This window comes from Hyla sarda, chromosome 10 (assembly GCF_029499605.1).
Source record: "Hyla sarda isolate aHylSar1 chromosome 10, aHylSar1.hap1, whole genome shotgun sequence".
NCBI classification, from domain to species: Eukaryota; Metazoa; Chordata; class Amphibia; order Anura; family Hylidae; genus Hyla; species Hyla sarda.
The window spans coordinates 117641097-117665060 of NC_079198.1; the positions used below are offsets into that span (position 1 = coordinate 117641097).

The 23964-nt window shown below is 44.8% G+C and overlaps 1 protein-coding gene across 1 annotated transcript in view; it reads left to right on the forward strand.

The window, feature by feature from the left end:
- FOXJ3 (forkhead box J3) overlaps positions 1-23964 on the forward strand; it is a gene marked incomplete in the record, with an annotated part of 128513 nt that overhangs the window by 78855 nt on the left and 25694 nt on the right. Inside the window, 6 exon segments of the mRNA XM_056544668.1 lie at positions 1830-1904; positions 13521-13604; positions 14680-14781; positions 17984-18112; positions 22409-22568; positions 23391-23761. Of these exon segments, the coding sequence (XP_056400643.1) occupies positions 1830-1904; positions 13521-13604; positions 14680-14781; positions 17984-18112; positions 22409-22568; positions 23391-23761 (921 nt within the window).

The window sequence follows — 23964 nt, forward strand, 5'->3', positions numbered from 1 at the left end:
TACCTTAAGAAGCAGCAGCAGTATGAAGGACATTATAAAGCAGTAGTGAACAGTCTAATCTGTCTATCTGTGCCTCTGCTTCTGATTTGTAAACTCACCCCTCTCCTCTTCATACATTTGTATGGGCAGCATGTAATTTGATCTACCAGTGAACTGCAAGTCTGTTTTGTAAACACAGGATGCAAATGAGCTGACTTTTCACAGGGAATGAAAGTGAGTGAATGAAATAACTTTGCAATAGGTCTTCATTAAAGATTACCTTTTTTGTTTCTACAGCTACTATGCAGACTGCAGAGAAAATCCTGTATAGTGTAATCCAGCGGTCTGTCAGGCTCATACTTTCCTGACATAAATTTGGTAGGCTGGCCAGAAGTAGAGGACAGATAGATGGTTATAATTGCAGGATCAGACTACACATGGTTTGTCTGTAGTCTGTTACCATGGAGATGCATAGAAGCTGTAGAAACAAAATATGAGAATTTAATGAAGATCTATTGCAGAGTGGTGCCTTTAAAGGGGCTATACCAAGACTTAAAGGAGTACTCCTCTGGGAAACCATTTTTTTTATTCAACTTGTGGCAGAAAAATAAATAGATTTGTAAATTACTTCTATTAAAAAATCTTAATCCTTCCAGTACTTATCAGCTGCTGTATGTTCCAGAGGAAGTTGTTTTCTTTTTGAATTTCCTTTCTGACCACAGTGCTCTCTGCTGACACCTCTGTCCATTTTAGGAACTGTCCAGAGCTGGAGAGGTTTGCTATGGGGATTTGCTTCTACTCTTGACAGTTCCTAAAATGAACAGAGGTGTCAGCAGAGAGCACTGTGGTCAGGCAGAAAGGATTTAAAAAAAGAAAACCACTTCCTCTGGAACATACAGCAGCTGATAAATACTGGAAGATTTAATATTTTTATATAGAAGAAATTTACAAATCTGTTTAACTTTCTGGCACCAGTTAATTAAAAAAAAAATAATAATTTCCAGTGGAGTACCCCTGAACTTTTTTTTTCTTTTTTCTTTTTAATCAGCTGGTGTCAGAAAGTTAAACAGATTTGTAAATTACTTCTATTAAAAAATCTTATTCCTTTCAGTACTTATTAGTTGCTGAATACTACAGAGGAAATTATTTTCTTTTTGGAACACAGTGCTCTCTGCTGACATCTCTCTGGACAGTTCTTAAAATGGACAGAGATGTCAGCAGAGAGCTCTGTGTTCCAAAAGAAAATAATTTCCTCTGTAGTATTCAGCAGCTAATAAGTCCTGGAAGGATTAAGATTTTTTTAATAGAAGTAATTTACAAATGTGTTTAACTTTCTGGCACCAGTTGATTTAAAAAAAATAAAAATAAAAAAAATGTGTTCCACCGGAGTACCCCTTTAAACATATCACGTATCCACAGGACATAGGTCATAAGTCACTGATCGGTGGGAGTGCAAGAACTGGGACCTTCACCGATCAGGACATTGGGGGTTCCTTGACCCCCAGAGTCAGTGGAATGACAGTGCACATGCTTGTCTGCTGCTTTATTTACTTTTAAAAATAGTGTATGGAGCGGTGGCTGAGCATGGGCGCTGACAGTCTATTTATTTAGTGGGTTTCTGTTGTCATGCCCATTAAAGGTCCCATAAGTTAGACCCCCACCCATTAGATACTTGTCACATATCTTGTGGATGGGTGACAGATTATAACCTTGGGATAACCCCTTTAAGGTAAAATGCTGTGTCAGTAGAAACTTCTTTCCCAGTGCAGAACGTGACGGATCCTCTTATAATTCTGCCTTGTCACAGCAGACTGCTGAATCATTATTATTTTTCTTCTTTTTCTCCGCAGAATTCTATACGACACAACCTGTCATTGAATAAGTGCTTTTTGAAAGTGCCTCGATCCAAGGATGACCCTGGAAAGGTAATGTTCACAGGCCTTCAGTGTATACCGTATTTTTCGCCATATAAGACACTCCGGCATATAAGACGCACCTAATTTTAAAGGAGGAAAATCTATAAAAAAAAGATTCTGAACCAAATACTGTAGTAAAATATTTTATATCAGTATAGTTCCCCCACAATAGTTGGCAGTATAGTTCCCCCACAATAGTTGGCAGTATAGTTCCCCCACAATAGTTGGCAGTTTAGTTCCCCCACAATAGTTGGCAGTATAGTTCCCCCACAATGGTAGGCAGCTCCTCCCCCCCCACAATAGTTGGCAGTATAGTTCCCCCACAATGGTAGGCAGCTCCTCCCCCCCACAATAGTTGGCAGTATAGTTCCCCCCACAATGGTAGGCAGCTCCTCCCCCCCACAATGGTTGGCAGTATAGTTCCCCCACAATGGTTGGCAGTATAGTTCCCCCACAATGGTTGGCAGTATAGTTCCCCCACAATGGTAGGCAGCTCCTCCCCCCTCCCCCCCCCCACAATGGTTGGCAGTATAGTTCCCCCACAATAGTTGGCAGTATAGTTCCCCCACAATAGTTGGCAGTATAGTTCCCCCACAATAGTTGGCAATATAGTTCCCCCACAATGGTTGGCAGTATAGTTTCCCGACAATGGTTGGCAGTATAGTTTCCCCACAATGGTAGGCAGCTCCTCCCCCCCCACAATGGTTGGCAGTATAGTTCCCCCACAATGGTTGGCAGTATAGTTCCCCCACAATGGTTGGCAGTATAGTTCCCCCACAATGGTTGGCAGTATAGTTCCCCCACAATAGTTGGCAATATAGTACCCCCACAATAGTTGGCAGTATAGTTCCCCCACAATAGTTGGCAGTATAGTTCCCCCACAATAGTTGGCAGTATAGTTCCCCCACAATAGTTGGCAGTATAGTTCCCCCACAATAGTTGGCAGTATAGTTCCCCCACAATGGTTGGCAGTATAGTTCCCCCACAATGGTTGACAGTATAGTTCCCCCACAAATGTAGGCAGCTCCTCCCCCTCCCCCCCCCCCCCCACAATGGTTGGCAGTATAGTTCCCCCACAATGGTTGGCAGTATAGTTTCCCCACAATGGTTGCCAGTATAGTTTCCCCACAATGGTTGGCAGTATAGTTTCCCCACAATGGTTGGCAGTATAGTTTCCCCACAATGGTTGGCAGTATAGTTTCCCCACAATGGTTGGCAGTATAGTTTCCCCACAATAGTTGGCAGTATAGTTTCCCCACAATGATAGGCAGCTCCTCCCCCCCTCCCCCCCACAATGGTTGGCAGTATAGTTCCCCCACAATAGTTGGCAGTATAGTTTCCCCACAATGGTTGGCAGTATAGTTTCCCCACAATAGTTGGCAGTATAGTTTCCCCACAATAGTTGGCAGTATAGTTCCCCCACAAATGTAGGCAGCTCCTCCCCCCTCCCCCCCCCCCCACAATGGTTGGCAGTATAGTTCCCCCACAATGGTTGGCAGTATAGTTTCCCCACAATGGTTGGCAGTTTAGTTTCCCCACAATGGTTGGCAGTATAGTTTCCCCACAATAGTTGGCAGTATAGTTTCCCCACAATGGTAGGCAGCTCCTCCCCCCTCCCCCCCACAATGGTTGGCAGTATAGTTCCTCCACAATGGTTGGCAGTATAGTTCCCCCACAATGGTAGGCAGCTCCTCCCCCCTCCCCCCCACAATGGTTGGCAGTATAGTTCCCCCACAATAGTTGGCAGTATAGTTCCCCCACAATAGTTGGCAGTATAGTTCCCCCACAATAGTTGGCAGTATAGTTCCCCCACAATAGTTGGCAGTATAGTTCCCCCACAATGGTTGGCAGTATAGTTCCCCCACAATGGTTGGCAGTATAGTTCCCCCACAAATGTAGGCAGCTCCTCCCCCTCCCCCCCCCCCCCCCCCCACACACAATGGTTGGCAGTATAGTTCCCCCACAATGGTTGGCAGTATAGTTTCCCCACAATGGTTGGCAGTATAGTTTCCCCACAATGGTTGGCAGTATAGTTTCCCCACAATGGTAGGCAGCTCCTCCCCCCTCCCCCCACAATGGTTGGCAGTATAGTTCCCCCACAATAGTTGGCAGTATAGTTTCCCCACAATGGTTGGCAGTATAGTTTCCCCACAATAGTTGGCAGTATAGTTCCCCCACAAATGTAGGCAGCTCCTCCCCCCCCCCCCCACAATGGTTGGCAGTATAGTTTCCCCACAATGGTTGGCAGTATAGTTTCCCCACAATAGTTGGCAGTATAGTTTCCCCACAATGGTAGGCAGCTCCTCCCCCCCACAATGGTTGGCAGTATAGTTTCCCCACAATGGTTGGCAGTATAGTTTCCCCACAATAGTTGGCAGTATAGTTTCCCCACAATGGTAGGCAGCTCCTCCCCCCTCCCCCCCCACAATGGTTGGCAGTATAGTTCCCCCACAATAGTTGGCAGTATAGTTCCCCCACAATGGTAGGCACTGGCAGCTCCCCCCCCCCCAACAATAGTTGGCAGTATAGTTCCCCCACAATGGTAGGCAGCCCCCCCCCCTCCACAATGGTTGTCAGTATAGTTCCCCCACAATGGTTGGCAGTATAGTCCCCCCACAATAGTTGGCAGTATAGTTCCCCCACAATGGTGGGCAGCCCCCCCCCCACAGACATACAGCTTCCAGCCATATACAGTGTATGGCTGGAGGCTGTATGTCTGTACTTCTGCCCCCACAGTGTTCCGGTCACTGCTTTTCTGGCCCGGTGTCACAATCTACTGCTATGGCCTATGGACCATAGCAGTAGGTGCCGGGACCGGAGGAGCGGTGACCGTAACGCTGAAGATTACGAACCTATGATTTTATCTGCCCGGGCCGGCTCCTGTGTGCGGCTGCAGGCGGGGGCCTGCCAGAGCAGGTAAAAACTAATACTGTATATTGAAAACCAGGGGGCCTCCAGCTGTTGTGAAACTACAACTACTAGCATGCCCGGACAGCCTTTGCCGGTCCGGGCATGCTGGGAGTTGTAGTTTCACAACAGCTGGAGGCACCCTGGATTTTAGTATACAGTTATTAGTAATTCACTTGCCCGGCGCTCGGAACTGTATGTTCCAGGCGTAGGGCAATAAACATAGCCGGTGTGAGGTGAAAAATTCACCGGCGGTCATGAGGCTGCTGCGGGTGGGGAGCGGGTAATCAGCACTGTACCGCACCGCCGCAGCCTCTGTACTTACCGCTGACTTCCCGCTCTCGCCCGCAGCAGCCTCGGGCGTATATTCGCCGTATGAGACGCACCAACTTTTCCCCCCACGTTTTGGGGAAGAAAAAGTGCGTCTTATACGGCGAAAAATACGGTAGTCATTGTAATATGGCGGGGTTATTTTGGAGGCCAAAAAAGCCTTTTTCTATGGTTTTACAAAGGCTGAGATGGGGGCAGTATATGGGTTCAGACCACCAGTGTGATTGCATTATACATACATGGATGGCATTAAAGGGCTTGTCCAGTTTAGAAAACCCGTTATTGACTCCTAAAAAAATTCTCTGTTTATAGGAGGGGATCCTCCTCTCTTGGCTACAAAGATCTCTTTCACTATAGAACCTCTTGTGTGCTTCAATACATAGCAACCCATTGATGTAATTGGCCACTACAGTACTACAGCCTCTACTAATATATGCCTGGCTGTATATATATATATAGATAACTAAAAGGGACAAGCATTTTCCTCAGGGAGAGGCACCGCTTCCGGTGTAAAACGGAGATTCAAAAAGGCCTTTAGCACTCCGCGGGCTTTCTGGGTAAGAAGTATGCAAAGTAAGTTTCTCATCACACCACCATATAAGGTAGCGTGCTCTTTGGTCAGCTCTAGCTCTGGTTACAAAGTCTCAGAAGCTGATTGGGATTAATGCCAAGTCAGAATTCTCCCCAGAAGGGAAGAAAACCCATCTGCAGACAGCTGTTTTGGGGTGCTTGCCCCTCTTCAGTAAAGAGCAGGGTGTTCGGGCTGAGGATGAGAGACCTGTAGCGACTAGCTAAAAGGGACGAGTATTTTCCTCAGGGAGAGGCACCGCTTCCGGTGTAAAACAAAGATTCAAAAAGGCCTTTAACACTCCATGGGCTTTCTGGGTAAGAAGTATGCAAAGTAAGTTTGCCAAGCCAGAACACCCTGCTCTGTACTGACGAGGGGCAAGCACCCCGAAACAGCTGTCTGCAGATGGGTTCTCTTCCCTTCTGGGGAGAATTCTGTGGCAAATACAAAGTATACAAAAAAGAAGGTTGCAGCAGCACTCTGGGTCAAAAAAAATGGATGGGGGACCCGTTAAGAGTCTCATGCGCTAAGAGTCTCCATTTTTTTTTGACAAACAGTGCTGCTGCAACCTTCTTTTTTGTATACTTTGTATTTCCCACAGCAGCGTGCACCTGTGTATTAGGTAGATGTGCTGGCTATTTTTTCTTTTTGTTTTTGCTATATAGATATATAGTACACGCACACATATACGTGCAGTCACAGAAGAGGCAAACACCGACAGCGAAGAAAGCGTAGGTGGATTCCCGCTTATCAGAATATATAGATATGCTTTACAGCATGTCAGTCCCCATCCTTGCTTGCCATATTTCTTAGCCTTCCAAGTTGTAAGCAGAGATTGGTGGGGCAAATGGCAAATAACGAAGGGATTACCCTGGATGACATACAGGGGCACACGACATACATGTAGAATAATACAGGGTCAGCAGCCCCAGGGTCTTGCCCACTTGAAGGACATCGTCCACATAACCCGTAAGCGGAGTCATCCCCTGATAAAAGGGTATCCTCTTCTCATCATTGCTCTCTCCAATACTTGTCACTGCCACACCTCAGGTCTCCTTCTTGCTGTAGGTAAATAATCAATAGGCCAGTGTGCCTCCAGCTGTTGCAAATCTACAACTTCCAGCATGCCCGGACAGCCTTTGGCTGTCCGGGCATGCTGGGAGTTGTAGATTTGCAACAGTTGGAGGCACACTGGTTGGGAAAGACTACAGTAGACAATATAGCGTCCAATATGATGTCCTCCAGCATTCGGCTCATTCAGGGGCCATGCACATTGCTATACAACTTGAACACCAGGTGGCACCATACTGCCTAAGTAAATGTCATAACTTCATCTTAAAGGGGTACTCCGGTGGAAAACTTAACCCCTTAAGGACGCAGGACGTAAATGTACGTCCTGGTGAGGTGGTACTTAACGCACCAGGACGTACATTTACGTCCTAAGCATAACCGCGGGCATCGGAGCGATGCCCGTGTCATGCGCGGCTGATCCCGGCTGCTGATCGCAGCCAGTGACCCGCCGGCAATGGCCGACGCCCGCGATCTCGCGGGCGTCCGCCATTAACCCCTCAGGTGCCGGGATCAATACAGATCCCGGCATCTGCGGCAGTTCGCGATTTAAATGAACAATCGGATCGCCCGCAGCGCTGCTGCGGGGATCCGATCATTCAGAACGCCGCACGGAGGTCCCCTCTCCTTCCTCCGTGCAGCTCCCGGCGTCTCCTGCTCTGGTCTGTGATCGAGCAGACCAGAGCAGGAGATGACCGATAATACTGATCTGTTCTATGTCCTATACATAGAACAGATCAGTATTAGCAATCATGGTATTGCTATGAATAGTCCCCTATGGGGACTATTCAAGTGTAAAAAAAAATGTAAAAGTAAAAAAAAAGTGAAAAATCCCCTCCCCCAATAAAAAAGTAAAACGTCCGTTTTTTCCTATTTTACCCCCAAAAAGCGTAAAAAACATTTTTATAGACATATTTGGTATCGCTGCGTGCGTAAATGTCCGAACTATTAAAATAAAATGTTAATGATCCCGTACGGTGAACGGCGTGAACGAAAAAAAATAAAAAAAGTCCAAAATTCCTACTTTTTTAATACATTTTATTAAAAAAAAAATTATAAAAAATGTATTAAAAGTTTTTTATATGCAAATGTGGTATCAAAAAAAAGTACAGATCATGGCGCAAAAAATGAGCCCCCATACCGCCGCTTATACGGAAAAATAAAAAAGTTAGAGGTCATCAAAATAAAGGGATTATAAACGTACAAATTTGGTTAAAAAGTTTTAGATTTTTTTTTAAGCGCAACAATAATATAAAAGTATATAATAATGGGTATCATTTTAATCGTATTGACCCTCAGAATAAATAACACATGTCATTTTTACCATAAATTGTACGGCGTGAAAACAAAACCTTCCAAAATTAGCAAAATTGCGTTTTTCATTTTAATTTCCCCACAAAAATAGTGTTTTTTGGTTGCGCCATACATTTTATGATATAATGAGTGATGTCATTACAAAGGACAACTGGTCGCGCGAAAAACAAGCCCTCATACTAGTCTGTGGATGAAAATATAAAAGAGTTATGATTTTTAGAAGGCGAGGAGGAAAAAATGAAAACGTAAAAATTAAATTGTCTGAGTCCTTAAGGCCAAAATGGGCTGAGTCCTTAAGGGGTTAATCAACTGGTGCCAGAAAGTTAAACAGATTTGTAAATTACTTCTATTAAAAAATCTTAATTTTTCCAGAACATTTTAGGGGCTGTATACTACAGAGGAAATGCTTTAATTTTTGGATTTCTCATCTGTCACGACCACAGTGCTCTCTGCTGACCTGTGCTGTCCATTTTAGGAACTGTCCAGAGCAGGAGAAAATCCCCATAGCAAATATATGCTGCTCTGGATATTTCCTAAAATGGACAGCAGATGTCAGCAGAGAGCACTGTGGTTGTGACAGAAGAGAAATCCAAAAATTAAAGCATTTCCTCTGTAATATACAGCCCCTAAAAAGTACTGGAAGGATTAAAGGGGTATTCCAGGCAAAACCTTTTTATATATATATATATTCAACTGGCTCCGGAAAGTTAAACAGATTTGTAAATTACTTCTATGAAAAAATCTTAATCCTTCCAATAGTTATTAGCTTCTGAAGTTTTCTGTCTAACTGCTCAATGATTGATGATGTCACGTTCCGGGAGCTGTGCATGATGGGAGAATATCCCCATAGGAACTGCACAGCTCCCGGGACGTGAGTCATCAGAGAGCAGTTAGACAGAAAACAACAACTCAACTTCAGAAGCTAATAACTATTGGAAGGATTAAGATATTTTAATAGAAGTAATTTACAAATCTGTTTAACTTTCTGGAGCCAGTTGATTTTTTCCCCCAAAAAAATAAAAATAAATAAATAAATGTTTTCCACGGGAGTACCCCTTTAATCTTTTAAAAAAAGGTGTTTTCCAATTAGAATACCCTTTGTCATACATTTTGGAATTCTGACTTTATCGGTAGGTTGGTCTCCTATTGAGAATCGTCATCTCTTGACTGGAATGTAGACTGATTCCAAAGACCAACTCTTGTTCTGGAGGACCTTGTCCTCTCCTGCATTACGAAGAAACACCATTTATTTAAATTGGACGGGTGTACACAGTGCCCTCTGCTGACATCATGACCACAGTACTCTCTGCTGACACCTCTGTCCATTTTAAGAACTGTCCTAAAACGGACAGAGATGTCAGCAGAGAGCACTGTGTTCAAAAAAAGAAAATAATTTCCTCTGTAATATTCAGCAGCTAATAAGTACTGGAAGGGTTAAGATTTTTTAATAGAAGTCATTTACAAATCTGTTTAACTTTCTGGCACCAGTTGATTTAAAAAAAAAAAAAAAAAAGTTTTCACCGGAGTACCCCTTTAACCCCTTCACGACGAGCGACGTACATGTACGGCGCCGCGAAGTGTCACTTGGCGCGCGGCGACGTACATGTACGTCGCGGGGTTCCGGGAGTGCCGCGTCACCGGTAGCGGTGATCGGGCCGGGATGACTGCTGTTATCTAACAGCAGGCATCCCGGCACATCGCCGAGGGGGGTCCTGAAACCCCCCCATGACCGCGATGCGCGCAAATCGCAGGTCAATTCAGACCTGCGATCTGCGCGATTCCGGGTCATACGGGTCACTGGTGACCCGGAAAATAAGAGGGATCGTAGGTGTCCGAGACACCCTCGATCCTCCTAAAGGGATAGGAGTTTGGTGGCAGGGTTGCCACCCCTCCTAACCCTGCTATTGGTCGGCCGAGCGACCGACCGATAGCAGACCGGGGGAGGGGGGGTTAAAGTTCGGTTCCCCCGCTTTGCCCACCTATCGGTGTCCGGGCAAAACGGGGGAACCGTCCAGGGAGGGTCGGCGCCGAAGGTCCCTACCTGGATCCCGGATCGCGATCCTCCATGCGGGGATCCCCCACGTGCGGCGGCGGCGGCTTCCGGGTCCTGCTAGGTGAGTTGTTGCCTAGCAACATCCGGAGGGCCACAGTTTACAGTGGTCTCTAAACCGTGGCCCTCCAGATGTTGCAAAACTACAACTCCCAGCATGCCCAGACAGCTGTTTGCTGTGTGGGCATGCTGGGACTTGTAGTTTTGCAATATTTAGAGGGGTTCAGGTTGTAGATCACTAAGTGGTTTCAAACTGTAGCCCTCCAGATGTTGCAAAACTACAACTCTCAGCATGCCCAGACAGCAGTTTGCTGGCTGGGCATGCTGAGAGTTGTAGTTTTGCAACATCTGGAGGGCCACAGTTTTGAGACCACTGGACAGTGATTTATAACTTGAACCCCTCTAAATCTTGCAAAACTACAACTCCCAGCATTCAGCAACAGCATAAGGCTGTCTTGGCATGCTGGGAGTTGTACTTGCGTGCCTCCAGCCATTGCATAACTACATCTCCCAGCATGCCCTTCCGCAATCAGTACATGCTGGGAGTTGCAGTTTTGCAACAGCTGGAGGCACACTGGTTGGAAAATACTGAGTTAGGTCATAGAACCTAACTCAAGGTTTTCCAGCCAGTGTGCCTCCAGCTGTTGCAATACTACAACTCCCAGGATGCATGGTCTGTCAGTGCATGCTGGGAGTTGTAGTTTTGACCCCCCTCCCGTGTGAATGTACAGGCTACATTCACACTGGCGGCAGATTACAGTGAGTTCCCCGCTGCAAATTTGAGATGCGGCAAATTTTCCGCCGCAGCTCAAACTCCTAGCGGGAGACTCAGTGTAATCTGCTGCCAGTGTGAATGTAACCTAAAAACACTACACTACACTAACATAAAATAAAGAGTAAAACATTACATATACACATGTACACTGCCCCCCCACCACCCCCCTTCCCCAATAAAAATGAAAAACGTATTGTACGGCAGTGTTTCTAAGATGGAGCCTCCAGCTGTTGCAAAACAAAAACTCCCAGCATTTCTGGACAGCAATTGACTGTCCAAGCATGCTGGGAGTTTAGCAACAGCTGGAGGCGCCCTGTTTGGGAATCACTGGCGTAGAATACCCCTATGTCCACCCCTATGCAAGTCCCTAATTCAGGCCTCAAATGCACATGGCGCTCTCACTTTGGAGCCCTGTCGTATTTCAAGGCAACAGAATAGGGTCACATATGGGGTATCGCCGTACTCGGGAGAAATTGCCTAACAAATTTTGGGGGGCTTTTTCTCCTTTTACCCCTTATGAAAAGGAACAGTTGGGGTCTACACCAGCATGTTAGTGTAAAAAAAATAAAAAATTTTACACTAACATGCTGGTGTTGCCCTATACTTTTCATTTTCACAAGAGGTAAAAGGGAAAAACGCCCCCCCAATATTTGTAACACAATTTCTCCCGAGTACGGAGATACCCCATATGTGGGCACAAAGTGCTCTGGGGGCGCACAACAAGGCCCAGAAGGGAGAGTGCGCCATGTACATTTGAGGTGATTTGCACAGAGGTGGCTGATTGTTACAGCGGTTCTGACAAACGCAAAAAAAAAAACAAAAAAACCCACATGTGACCCCATTTTGAAAACTACACCCCTCACAGAATGTAATGAGGGGTGCAGTGAGAATTTACACCCCACTGGTGTCTGACGGATTTTTGGAACAGTGGTCCGTGAAAATGAAAAATTTTGCACAGCCCACTGTTCCAAAGATCTGTCAGACACCAGTGGGGGGAAAATGCTCACTGTATCCCTCATTACATTCTGTGAGGGGTCTAGTTTCCAAAATGGTATGCCATGTGGGGGTTATTTTGCTGTTCTGGCACCATAGGGGCTTCCTAAATGCGACATGCCCCCCGAGCAAAATTTGCTCTCAAAAAGCCAAATATGACGCCTTCCCTTCTGAGCATTGTAGTTCGCCCGTAGTGCACTTCAGGTCCACTTATGGGGTACCTCCATACTCAGAAGAGATGGGGTTACAAATTTTGGGGGGTCTTTTCTGCTATTAACCCTTGCAAAAATTTGAAATTTGGGGGGAAACCCACATTTTAGTGTTTTTTTTTTTTTTTTTTTTTTTTTTACATATGCAAAAGTCGTGAAACACCTGTGGGGTATTAAGGCTCACTTTATCCCTTGTTACGTTCCTCAAGGGGTCTAGTTTCCAAAATGGTATGCCATGTGTTTTTTTTTTTTTGCTGTTCTGGCACCATAGGGGCTTCCTAAAGGTGACATGCCCCCCAAAAACCATTTCAGAAAAACGTACTCTAAAATCCCCTTGTTGCTCCTTCGCTTCTGAGCCCTCTACTGCGCCCGCCGAACACTTTACATAGACATATGAGGTATGTGCTTACTCGAGAGAAATTGGGCTACAAATATAAGTATACATTTTCTCCTTTTACCCCTTGTAAAAATTCAAAAATTGGGTCTACAAGAACATGCGAGTGTAAAAAATGAAGATTTTGAATTTTCTCCTTCACTTTGCTGCTTTTCCTGTGAAACACCTAAAGGGTTAAAACATTTACTGAATGTCATTTTGAATACTTTGGGGGGGGGGGGGTGCAGTTTTTATAATGGGGTCATTTATGGGGTATTTCTAATATGAAGACCCTTCAAATCCACTTTAAACCTGAACTGGTCCCTGAAAAATTGCGAGTTTGAAAATTTTGTGAAAAATTGGAAAATTGCTGCTGAACTTTGAAGCCCTCTGGTGTCTTCCAAAAGTAAAAACTCGTCAATTTTATGATGCAAACATAAAGTAGACATATTGTATATGTGAATCCAAAAAAAAATTATTTGGAATATCCATTTTCCTTACAAGCAGAGAGCTTCAAAGTTAGAAAAATGCAAAATTTTTAATTTTTTCATCAAATTTTGGAATTTTTCACCAAGAAAGGATGCAAGTTACCACAAAATTTTACCACTAAGTTAAAGTAGAATATGTCACGAAAAAACTATCTCAGAATCAGAATGATAACTAAAAGCATTCCAGAGTTATTAATGTTTAAAGTGACAGTGGTCAGATTTGCAAAAAAGGGCTTCGTCCTAGAGGTGAAAATGGGCTCCGTCCTTAAGGGGTTAAGCCACAGATTACAGACTATCGTTGAGGGTCCAAGACGAAGGGATGTTTTGTGATCTGCTTAGTAGGAGATTCTTTTAACTACTAAGTAAAGACACATATTTTTTAGGTTCAATATATTGAATACAGTTTAACAGTGGGGCATCCCTAAGAAAAATTGGTAAACCTAAAGCTGAAATCCTTACTGCATGCACTGGGCTGTAACCTTGCAAAATTCACTTTTCCCATCAGTGAATGACATTAACTGCATTGGTTGTTTTTGCTAATTTTTTTTAGGGTTCCTATTGGGCAATAGACACGAATCCAAAGGAGGATGCACTACCAGCTCGGCCAAAGAAGAGGCCGCGATCTGGAGAGCGGGTAGGTATAGATTTTGTACATATATCAGATAAGGTGTGGTGTTGCTTCTCCACAGAGCATTACTACTAGTGAAATAATAAACTAGTACAGGTTATAACAATAGAATGTAGAGCCCTCCCGTATGATAAGCTGTAGGTATTGGTATGTTCTCAGGAGAGGAATTTAGCAGTGTGGCCCCTTTCACTTTAATAGAGACCACTGTATAGGGGACCCAGCAGTACACCAGCCGTGCGGCCCATTAGTTCTGAGTTGGTGGGTTTGGTTGGTGGGTTTCCTTACTGATTATTAGGTGATGGCATATCCTAGCAGTATCCATGCAATCTCCATAACTGGGTCCTGACTCTCCTCACTGCATGGAGCGAGGGGTCGGCACAAGCTTCATTAATTGTTTATGGGAGCAGCCACAGTAGGACATGTTTACTGAAAAGAGGACACCAGAAATGGACTGTTTTTGCACCTGAGTAAGTAAGCAAGTGAACGCCGAAACGCGTTGTGAATATATATATATATATATATATATATATATATATATATATACACTAAATATATTTATATTCTTTGCAACTGTGGTGTCTAAATAATCATTTTGGGAGAAATATACAGCAATGCTCATTCAAGAGGACACCAGAAATGGACTGTTTTTGCACCTGAGTAAGTGAGCAAGTGAACGCCGAAACGCATTGTGAATATATATATATATATATATATATATATATATATATATATATATACACACACACACACTAAATATATTTATATTCTTTGCAACTGTGGTGTCTAAATAATCATTTTGGGAGAAATATACAGCAATGCTCATTCAAGACCAATTTTTATTCTCCTATGTTTACCTTTATGGGAGCAAGGAGATACCCGAGCGCTGTATTTCATACAATGGGGAGGGTTGGGGATCAAGGGGGATCCCAGAGGTTGGACATCTTGTGATCAGACAACTATTTCTCTATCCCCTGGATAAAGGGATATGTTTTTAGGGGCTGGAATATCCCCTTAAGAACTTTCATGGGTGATAAAAAATTGCAGTCATGTTGATATTCTGTTTTTATTTCCTCCCTTTCAGGCCTCTACACCATACAGTATAGACTCCGATTCCTTGGGTATGGATTGTATAATCTCTGGAAGTGCCTCTCCAAATCTGGCTATCAACACTGTGACTAACAAAGTAAGTGTGCGACAGATTGCTTCACTGATCTGTGAAGGGATTTGATGAGCTTTCTCTTCATTTGCAGAAATAAAAACATAAACTTGATTTATGGAAGCTAGGTAAATCCCTCTAGTGGTGGATTCACCTTTAACCAGTTAAGGACGCAGGGCGTACAGGTATGCCCTGACGTCCTGGTACTTAAGGACTCATGGCGTACCCGTACGCCCTGGTCTCGTTTACCGGGTTTAAACCATTCTCACCAGCGGAGAACCATGGGTCCCAGTTGCTACAGGCGGCCAGGACCCATGGCTAATGCCAGGCACCGCTGATCGGGCCAATACCCGGCATTAACCCTTTAGACTCCGTGATCAAAGTTGATTCCGGCATCTAAAACGAAAGTGAAAGAATCTCGGCAGCCCAGCGGAGCTGATTGGGACTATCCCGACAAAATCGCGATGTCCCGATCAGCTTACCGGACGACCAGAGGGTCCTCACCTGCCTCTCTGTCGTCCCATCGGCGATCTACTGCTCCAAGCCTGCTCAGCAGCAGAGTGCCGGTAACACTGTTCAATGCTATGCTATGGCATAGCATAGATCAGTATATGCAATCAGAAAATTTCATGTTATAGCCCCCTATGGGGGTAAGAAAAAAGAAAAAAGTGTAAAAATAAAAGTTCATTAACCCCTTCCCCATCAAAAGTTTAAATCTCCTCCCTTTTCCCATTTTTTCAATAAAATAATGTAATAAAGAATAAAAATAATCATATGCGTAAATATCCGAACTATTAAAATATAAGGATAGCTAAATTGCACTGTCGATTGCGTACACATAAAAAAAAAAAATACCAAAGTCCAAAATTGCGCATTTTTTGTCACTTCATATACCATAAAAATATTAATAAAAAGCCAAAATGTTCCATCAAAACAAAAAATGGTACTGATAGGAACTACAGACCACGGCACAAAAAATGAGCCCTCATATAGCCCTGTATGCAGAAAAATTTTAAACATTCTAATTTTGGTGCATCTCAAAATATAATTTTACCAATATTGTGTTATAAAAGAAGTGATGTCATTACAAAGTACAATTGGTGATGCTAAAAAACAAGCCCTTACATGCGCCTGTAGGTGCAAAATTTTATGCGTTATGATTTTTAGAAGGTGAAGAGGGTAAAACGAAAGTGCATAAATGTCAATTATTTTGAGTTCTTAAGGTGAAAATGGGCTGAGTCCTTAAGGGGTTAAAGAATTACTGTCCTTTCAAAAAACTTTTAACATGTCATCCATACAAATCAAAAGTTTAAATCGTACCAGGTCTCATTCCTGAGACCTACGGAGACCGCAAGCTCTAAGCCAAATGTCAATCAGATCTGACTCTTTGACTGCATTAGTCCGTGGGGTGACATGTCAAAAGTTTTGTCAAATCACAGTAACTCTTTAACCCTTTGTATGTGTAAAGGAAAAGTGTAAGAGCAGATGGTCTATGCTAGGAGTTGTATTTATGGAACAGCTGTCGGGATACAGGTTAGATATCACAATATATAACAATGTTCCCCCGTCCTGAGACTCTCTCCAGCTGTTGCAAAAATGCTAATCTTATCATGTCTCGACCACCTAAAACATGAATGGGGAACACTGATCTATAATATTATTGGGCTGCTATAAACAGCACCCTAGCTGGGGTTTTATTTTCTAAAGGTTAAAGGGGTACTCCGATGCTCAGCTTTTGGAACAAACTGGAGCCGGCGCCGGGAGCTTGTGACGTCATAGCCCCGCCCCCTCATGGCATCACACCCCGCCCCCTCAATGCAAGTCTATGGGAGGGGGCGTCACGCCCCCTCCCATAGACTTGCAATGAGGGGGCGGTGCATGAGATCACGAGCTCCCGACTCCAGCATTCGAAACAGTTTGTTCCAAATGCTGAGCATCGGGGTACCCCTTTTAAGACAAGCTCCAAAAAAATAAAAAAAATAAATACATTTTCCTGTCATTATTATCTTATGGTGCCTTGATCACACACCTTCTCATAGTATCTTGATTTGCCCTTCCGATCCTGAGATATGAGGGTTTTTAGTTTGTCTATGTAGGGAATCCACCAGGGCATGAACTTAAAGGGGTACTCCCCTGCAAAACATTATTTTTTTAAATCAACTGGTACCAGAAAGTTAAACAGATTTATAAATTACTTCTACTTAAAAATCTTAATCCTTCCAGTACTTATCAGCTGCTGTATGCTCCAGCGAAATTTCTTTTCTGTCTGACCACAGTGCTCTCTGCTGACTCCTCTGTCCATTTTAGGAACTGTCCAGAGAAGGAGAGGTTTGCTATGGGGATTTGCTTTTACTCTGGACAGTTCCTGAAATGGACAGAGGTGTCAGCAGAGAGCACTGTGGTCAGACAGAAAGGAAATTCAAAAAGAAAAGAACTTCCTCTGGAACATACAGCAACTGATAGGTACAGGAAGGATTATAATTTTTTTTAAAAGAATTCATTTACAAATCTGTTTAACTTTCTGGCAACAGTTGATTAAAAAAAAAAAAAAAAAAATGTTTTCCAGTGGAGTACCCCTTTATTTTAAATAATGGGAGTGACTACCAGCCCACGGCTCTCCCAGCTGGGAGTAGTAGTTCCACAAGCTGGCTGATTTAAAGGAACTTGCTTTTGTCTGCAGCCTGTGGTCCCTTTCCTTCCAAATCCCATACACCTGCAAACTTTCTAAAGTAGGAAAAACTCTATTAAATTGGTTTTGGGAAATATGGGGATGAAACTACTACAAAATTGTTTTGAAGATATTGGCCCTCATTTACTAAGAAAATCGGGTTGTAAGTCTATCTTGCTTTCTTACCCGACTGCTTTTTTCCCCTGGTATTTATTATTATGTTGCATCCTGTTTGTCGCACGTGGGTTTTGTTGGTTTTGGTTTCCAACTCCTCTGAGCTGTCGGGAAAAAATCCACAACAATTCAACAAATTCGGGTTGGAAACCTTAATAAATACGTGGGAAAGCTCAGAAATGTCGGGTTACGCCCCTTTTTCGGGTTTGGGAGAATCCACATCGGGTCCGTCGGGAAAAAATGTTGCATCATGTTGCAGACTGGCGCACGATGTCTGCGACATGGCGCAGACAAAGATGCGACAAAAAAACCCGACAAAAGAGTTCGGGTTTAGAATAGTAAATGAGGGCCATTGTCTAATAATATTGAAATATATATATATTTTAGGTAACCTTATACAACACAAGCCAGGACGGCAATGACAGTCCTCGAAGTAGCCTTAACAACAGCCTTTCTGACCAGAGCGTGGCGTCCTTAAACTTGAACAGTGTTGGCAGTGTACATAGCTATACACCGGTAAGTAACACACACATATGTATATATATATATATACAGGTATAAGAGAGAGGGCTACACTGAGAGAAACTAAAAAGATACATAGGTGGTGCAAACCTCTGACTGAAAGATGGAATGCGGGGGTGTAACTAGAAAAGGTTAGGATCCGTAATAAACTATTGTAGTCCAGTGAACATTTACCAGCTGTGTGAAAATTAAAGGGATACTCCAGTAAATCCTGTGGATAGGGGTTAAGCTTCTTGTTTGGTCTAGGGCAAGTAAGGGGATAATATCAGTAGTCTAGGGCAGGGAAGGGAGTAATGTCAGTATACCTGGTGGTCTATGGCAGGGAAGGGAGTAATGTCAGTATACCTGGTGGTCCTAGAACAGGGAAGGGAGTAATGTCAGTATATGGGTGGTCTATGGCAGGGAAGGGAGTAATGTCAGTATACCTGGTGGTCTATGGCAGGGAAGGGAGTAATGTCAGTATACCTGGTGGTCTATGGCAGGGAAGGGAGTAATGTCAGTATACCTGGTGGTCCTAGAACAGGGAAGGGAGTATTGTCAGTATACGTGGTGGTCTATGGCAGGGAAGGGAGTAATGTCAGTATACCTGGTGGTCCTAGAACAGGGAAGGGAGTAATGTCAGTATACCTGGTGGTCTATGGCAGGGAAGGGAGTAATGTCAGTATACCTGGTGGTCTATGGCAGGGAAGGGAGTAATGTCAGTATACCTGGTGGTCTAGAGCAGGGAAGGGAGTAATGTCAGTATACCTGGTGGTCTAGGGCAGGGAAGGGAGTAATGTCAGTATACCTGGTGGTCCTAGAACAGGGAAGGGAGTAATGTCAGTATACCTGGTGGTCTATGGCAGGGAAGGGAGTAATGTCAGTATACCTGGTGGTCTAGGGCAGGGAAGGGAGTAATGTCAGTATACCTGGTGGTCTAGGGCAGGGAAGGGAGTAATGTCAGTATACCTGGTGGTCTATGGCAGGGAAGGGAGTAATGTCAGTATACCTGGTGGTCTAGGGCAGGGAAGGGAGTAATGTCAGTATACCTGGTGGTCTATGGCAGGGAAGGGAGTAATGTCAGTATACCTGGTGGTCTATGGCAGGGAAGGGAGTAATGTCAGTATACCTGGTGGTCCTAGAACAGGGAAGGGAGTAATGTCAGTATATGGGTGGTCTATGGCAGGGAAGGGAGTAATGTCAGTATACCTGGTGGTCTATGGCAGGGAAGGGAGTAATGTCAGTATACCTGGTGGTCTATGGCAGGGAAGGGAGTAATGTCAGTATACCTGGTGGTCCTAGAACAGGGAAGGGAGTATTGTCAGTATACGTGGTGGTCTATGGCAGGGAAGGGAGTAATGTCAGTATACCTGGTGGTCCTAGAACAGGGAAGGGAGTAATGTCAGTATACCTGGTGGTCTATGGCAGGGAAGGGAGTAATGTCAGTATACCTGGTGGTCTATGGCAGGGAAGGGAGTAATGTCAGTATACCTGGTGGTCTAGAGCAGGGAAGGGAGTAATGTCAGTATACCTGGTGGTCTAGGGCAGGGAAGGGAGTAATGTCAGTATACCTGGTGGTCCTAGAACAGGGAAGGGAGTAATGTCAGTATACCTGGTGGTCTATGGCAGGGAAGGGAGTAATGTCAGTATACCTGGTGGTCTAGGGCAGGGAAGGGAGTAATGTCAGTATACCTGGTGGTCTAGGGCAGGGAAGGGAGTAATGTCAGTATACCTGGTGGTCTATGGCAGGGAAGGGAGTAATGTCAGTATACCTGGTGGTCTAGGGCAGGGAAGGGAGTAATGTCAGTATACCTGGTGGTCTATGGCAGGGAAGGGAGTAATGTCAGTATACCTGGTGGTCTAGGGCAGGGAAGGGAGTAATGTCAGTATACTTGGTGGTCTATGGCAGGGAAGGGAGTAATGTCCGTATACCTGGTGGTCTAGGGCAGGGAAGGGAGTAATGTCTGCATATGGGTGGTCTAGAACAGGGAAGGGAGTAATGTCAGTATACCTGGTGGTCCTAGAACAGGGAAGGGAGTAATGTCAGTATACCTTGTGGTCTATGGCAGGGCAGGGAGTAATGTCAGTATACCTGGTGGTCTAGAACAGTGAAGGGAGTAATGTCAGTATACCTGGTGGTCTAGAACAGTGAAGGGAGTAATGTCAGTATACCTTGTGGTCTATGGCAGGGCAGGGAGTAATGTCAGTATACCTGGTGGTCTAGAGCAGGGAAGGGAGTAATGACATTATACCTGGTGGTCTATGGCAGGGAAGGGAGTAATGTCAGTATACCTGGTGGTCTATGGCAGGGCAGGGAGTAATGTCAGTATACCTGGTGGTCTAGAACAGGGAAGGGAGTAATGTCAGTATACCTGGTGGTCTATGGCAGGGCAGGGAGTAATGTCAGTATACCTGGTGGTCTAGAACAGTGAAGGGAGTAATGTCAGTATACCTGGTGGTCTGGTGCAGTGCCTGGGTTAATACCTCCATCCCTGGGGGGTTTGTGGCACTAAAGGTGTCTGCATCCCTGGGGGTCTAGAGCAGTAATGGAGTGAACTTATAATGGTTTTATAAAATTCCACTACAGAATTCTTTGCTTTCATAGAAAGAATAGCACTAAAAGCTGCGCTATTATTTTATTTTTTTATTTATGACAGAATCTGTGACAGAGGCTTAAAGGGGTTCTCTGCTGCCCCAGCGTTTGGAAAATTTAGTTCTGAACGCTGAGTGCAGGCAGCGAAGGTAGTGACGTCACAGACACGCCCCTTGTGATGTCACACCAAACCCCCTCAATGCAAGTCTATAGGAGAGGGAGTGATTGCCACCACGCCCCCTCCCATAGACTTGCATTGAGGGGGTGTGGCGTGACATCACGAGGGAGCTTGACCGTGATGTCACGACCCCCGCCGCCCGCACCCAGCATTCTAAATGAATGCCGGGTGCTGCACAGAGATGGCGGGGGTCCCAGCAACGCATCCTCCGCAATCAGACATCTTATCCTTTGGATAGGGCATATGATGTCTAGGGGTGGAGTACCCCTTTAAGATAGTAGTGTAAACAGAGCATTATTGTGTACAGCAGAAGCATTTAATGTCATGGGAACGGGGCCTAAATAGGCAACGAATGGCAAATGGGCAAAGAGGAGGCATTAAATTGAGCAGAAGGGGCACTGAACAGACGTCTAGGTGCAGATACCTCAGGACACGTTCTCAAGTCTTGTGTAGTCCGACCGTCATATAGGGGGGTCACAGCTGCCCTGCCATCATATAGGGGGTCACAGCTGCCCTGCCGTCATATAGGGGGTCACAGCTGCCCTGCCGTCATATAGGGGGTCACAGCTGCCCTGCCGGCATATAGGGGGTCACAGCTGCCCTGCCGGCATATAGGGGGTCACAGCTGCCCTGCCGGCATATAGGGGGTCACAGCTGCCCTGCCGTCATATAGGGGGTCACAGCTGCCCTGCCGGCATATAGGGGTCACAGCTGCCCTGCCGTCATATAGGGGGTCACAGCTGCCTGCCGTCATATACAGGGATCTACAGAATATTAGACTGTTGTTGCTGATTTCTATCTATGTGCAGACACACACAGTGTATGAAATCTCTATCCAGTAACTGAAGCTCTATCAAGCTTCCGAATACATTTCTCATGAGCTGTGGGATGTTTTCCTAAGCTCACGTCTTACATTTTGACATAAATCTCTGACGCTTATGAGTTTATGTCTTTGGCGCTTCTGACATGTTTACACTATAAATGTCAGTGATCCTGTATTACAAGGCCCATTATCACTAGATGTTAATGCATTTCTGGTTGTTGTAAAGCTTTATCATACGATTATCAGAACTGAAGGCCTGGTAAAGTTTCATGCAGATGGGGTGGGATCTTTTTCTTTTCTATGGGAAACTGAATTGTGCAACTTGAAGACCGACCAGCCTGTGTTAGTAAAGGGGTACTCTGCTGCTCAGCGTTTGGAACTGGCGCCGGGAACTCGTTATGTCATAGCCCTGCCCTCTCATGTCACGCCCCGCCCCCTCAATGCAAGTCTATGGGAGGAGGCGTGACGGCTTTCACACCCACTCCCATAGACTTGCATTGAGGGGGGTAGGGCGTGACATCATGAGGAGCGTCTGGTAGAGCATTGGGTTGCCGCAGCTGAGATAGTGGGGTCCCCAGTTGCGGGACCCCAGTGATCAGACATCTTATCCCATATCCTTCGGATAGGGGATAAGATGTCTAGGGGTTGAGTACTCCTTTAAGCATCAGATTGCACAAGTTATTCAACCTATTACAATGTTTTCTCATTGACTCCTAGGTATCGAGCCATCCTGAGCAACCCACTCCAACATTACCGCAGCAGTCACAGTACAACACACCAGAGCGAGAAAAACTTTTCCACGAGTATAACTTTGAAGATCTCAGTGATTCATTTCGAAGCCTATACAAGAATGTATTTGCTCAGTCTATAAGCCAAGGTAGGTGGAGTGGACGGGATGTGATATTGTTCTGCTTCCTTTATAAATCCTGCTTTTCAATCAATTTTCTAGATGGATCAGCTTATTGAAGTAATAATAGTGATGCAAAAAGCAAATAAACAGTATCTTTTAACATGAATTTAAAGGGTTTCTCCAGCCCTAGACATCTTATCCACTATTTAAAGGATAAGCTGTATAGGGGTGGAGTTCCCCTTTAAATATGTACACTCCAGGCAAAACTGATAGCGCTACCAAACCTCAGGCCCTGTACTGGGCATAACATGGCGCAATGTTTCCCAACCTATGGCACTCCAGTTGTTGCAGAATTACAACTCCCAACATTGCAGTAGTAGTTTTATAGCAGCTAGAGAGCCACAGGTTGGGAAACCTTTCTCCATATTATGCCCAGTTTAGGACCTGAGGTTCGGAGGCTCCACAAACTCCCTGTTACCATATATATGGCACACATACCCTACTTTAAACATTTTTATTTCACCTGTTAGATATTGCAAGGTAGAATTCCTCAATCTGTGGCTACTCAACTATTGATACTGCAAACTGACAAATTACATCTGGCACTGTTCATTGCATAGTGTTGGGGCCGGATAGTTAAAGTGCTGATCATCAGGCTTGGCTGATATCTGCACCCAGACGATCAGTGATTGATCACCTCTCCTGTAGTCCTAAAAAACAGTTCAACCTTTCCTATGTAAGGGGCTTTTGCAGTAAAGTATTGTCCAACTATAACTCTGTTCTACAAGTAAAGTGTCTTTACTACCTTCGGAAATAACCATATTCTCGCCTTTTTTTGTCTTTTTCCAGGACTGATGAGTCTCCAGTCAGAATCCTCCCAGCAGACACATTCTCCCTGCTCTTACCAACACTCCCCTAGTAGCACAATGAGTTCTCAGCAGCACGGCAGCCAAAATAACCTGACAAATAGCCATGCGAGCAATCTTGGCACAACTGTGGGTGACTCTATGGGACAAGTGCACATGTCCCACATGTCTCCAATCCACACACAGCAGTCCCAGCAGTCACCACACATACATCACACTGTAGTCCATCATCAGCACCCAAACCAGCACGCATCTCACTGTCACCAACCTCAGCACCCTCAGCAACGCGCTCCGCACCCCGCACAGCATTCACCGCATCAAGCACAGCACACTGCTCAGCATTCTGTACAGCACTCTGCTCAGCATTCTGTACAGCATTCTGCTCAGCACTCTGCTCAGCATTCTGTACAGCACTCTGCTCCCCATTCTGTACAGCACTCTGCTCCCCATTCTGTACAGCACTCTTCTCCGCATTCTGTACAGCACACTGCTCAGCATTCTATACAGCACACTGCTCAGCATTCTGCACAGCACACTGCTCAGCATTCTGCACAGCA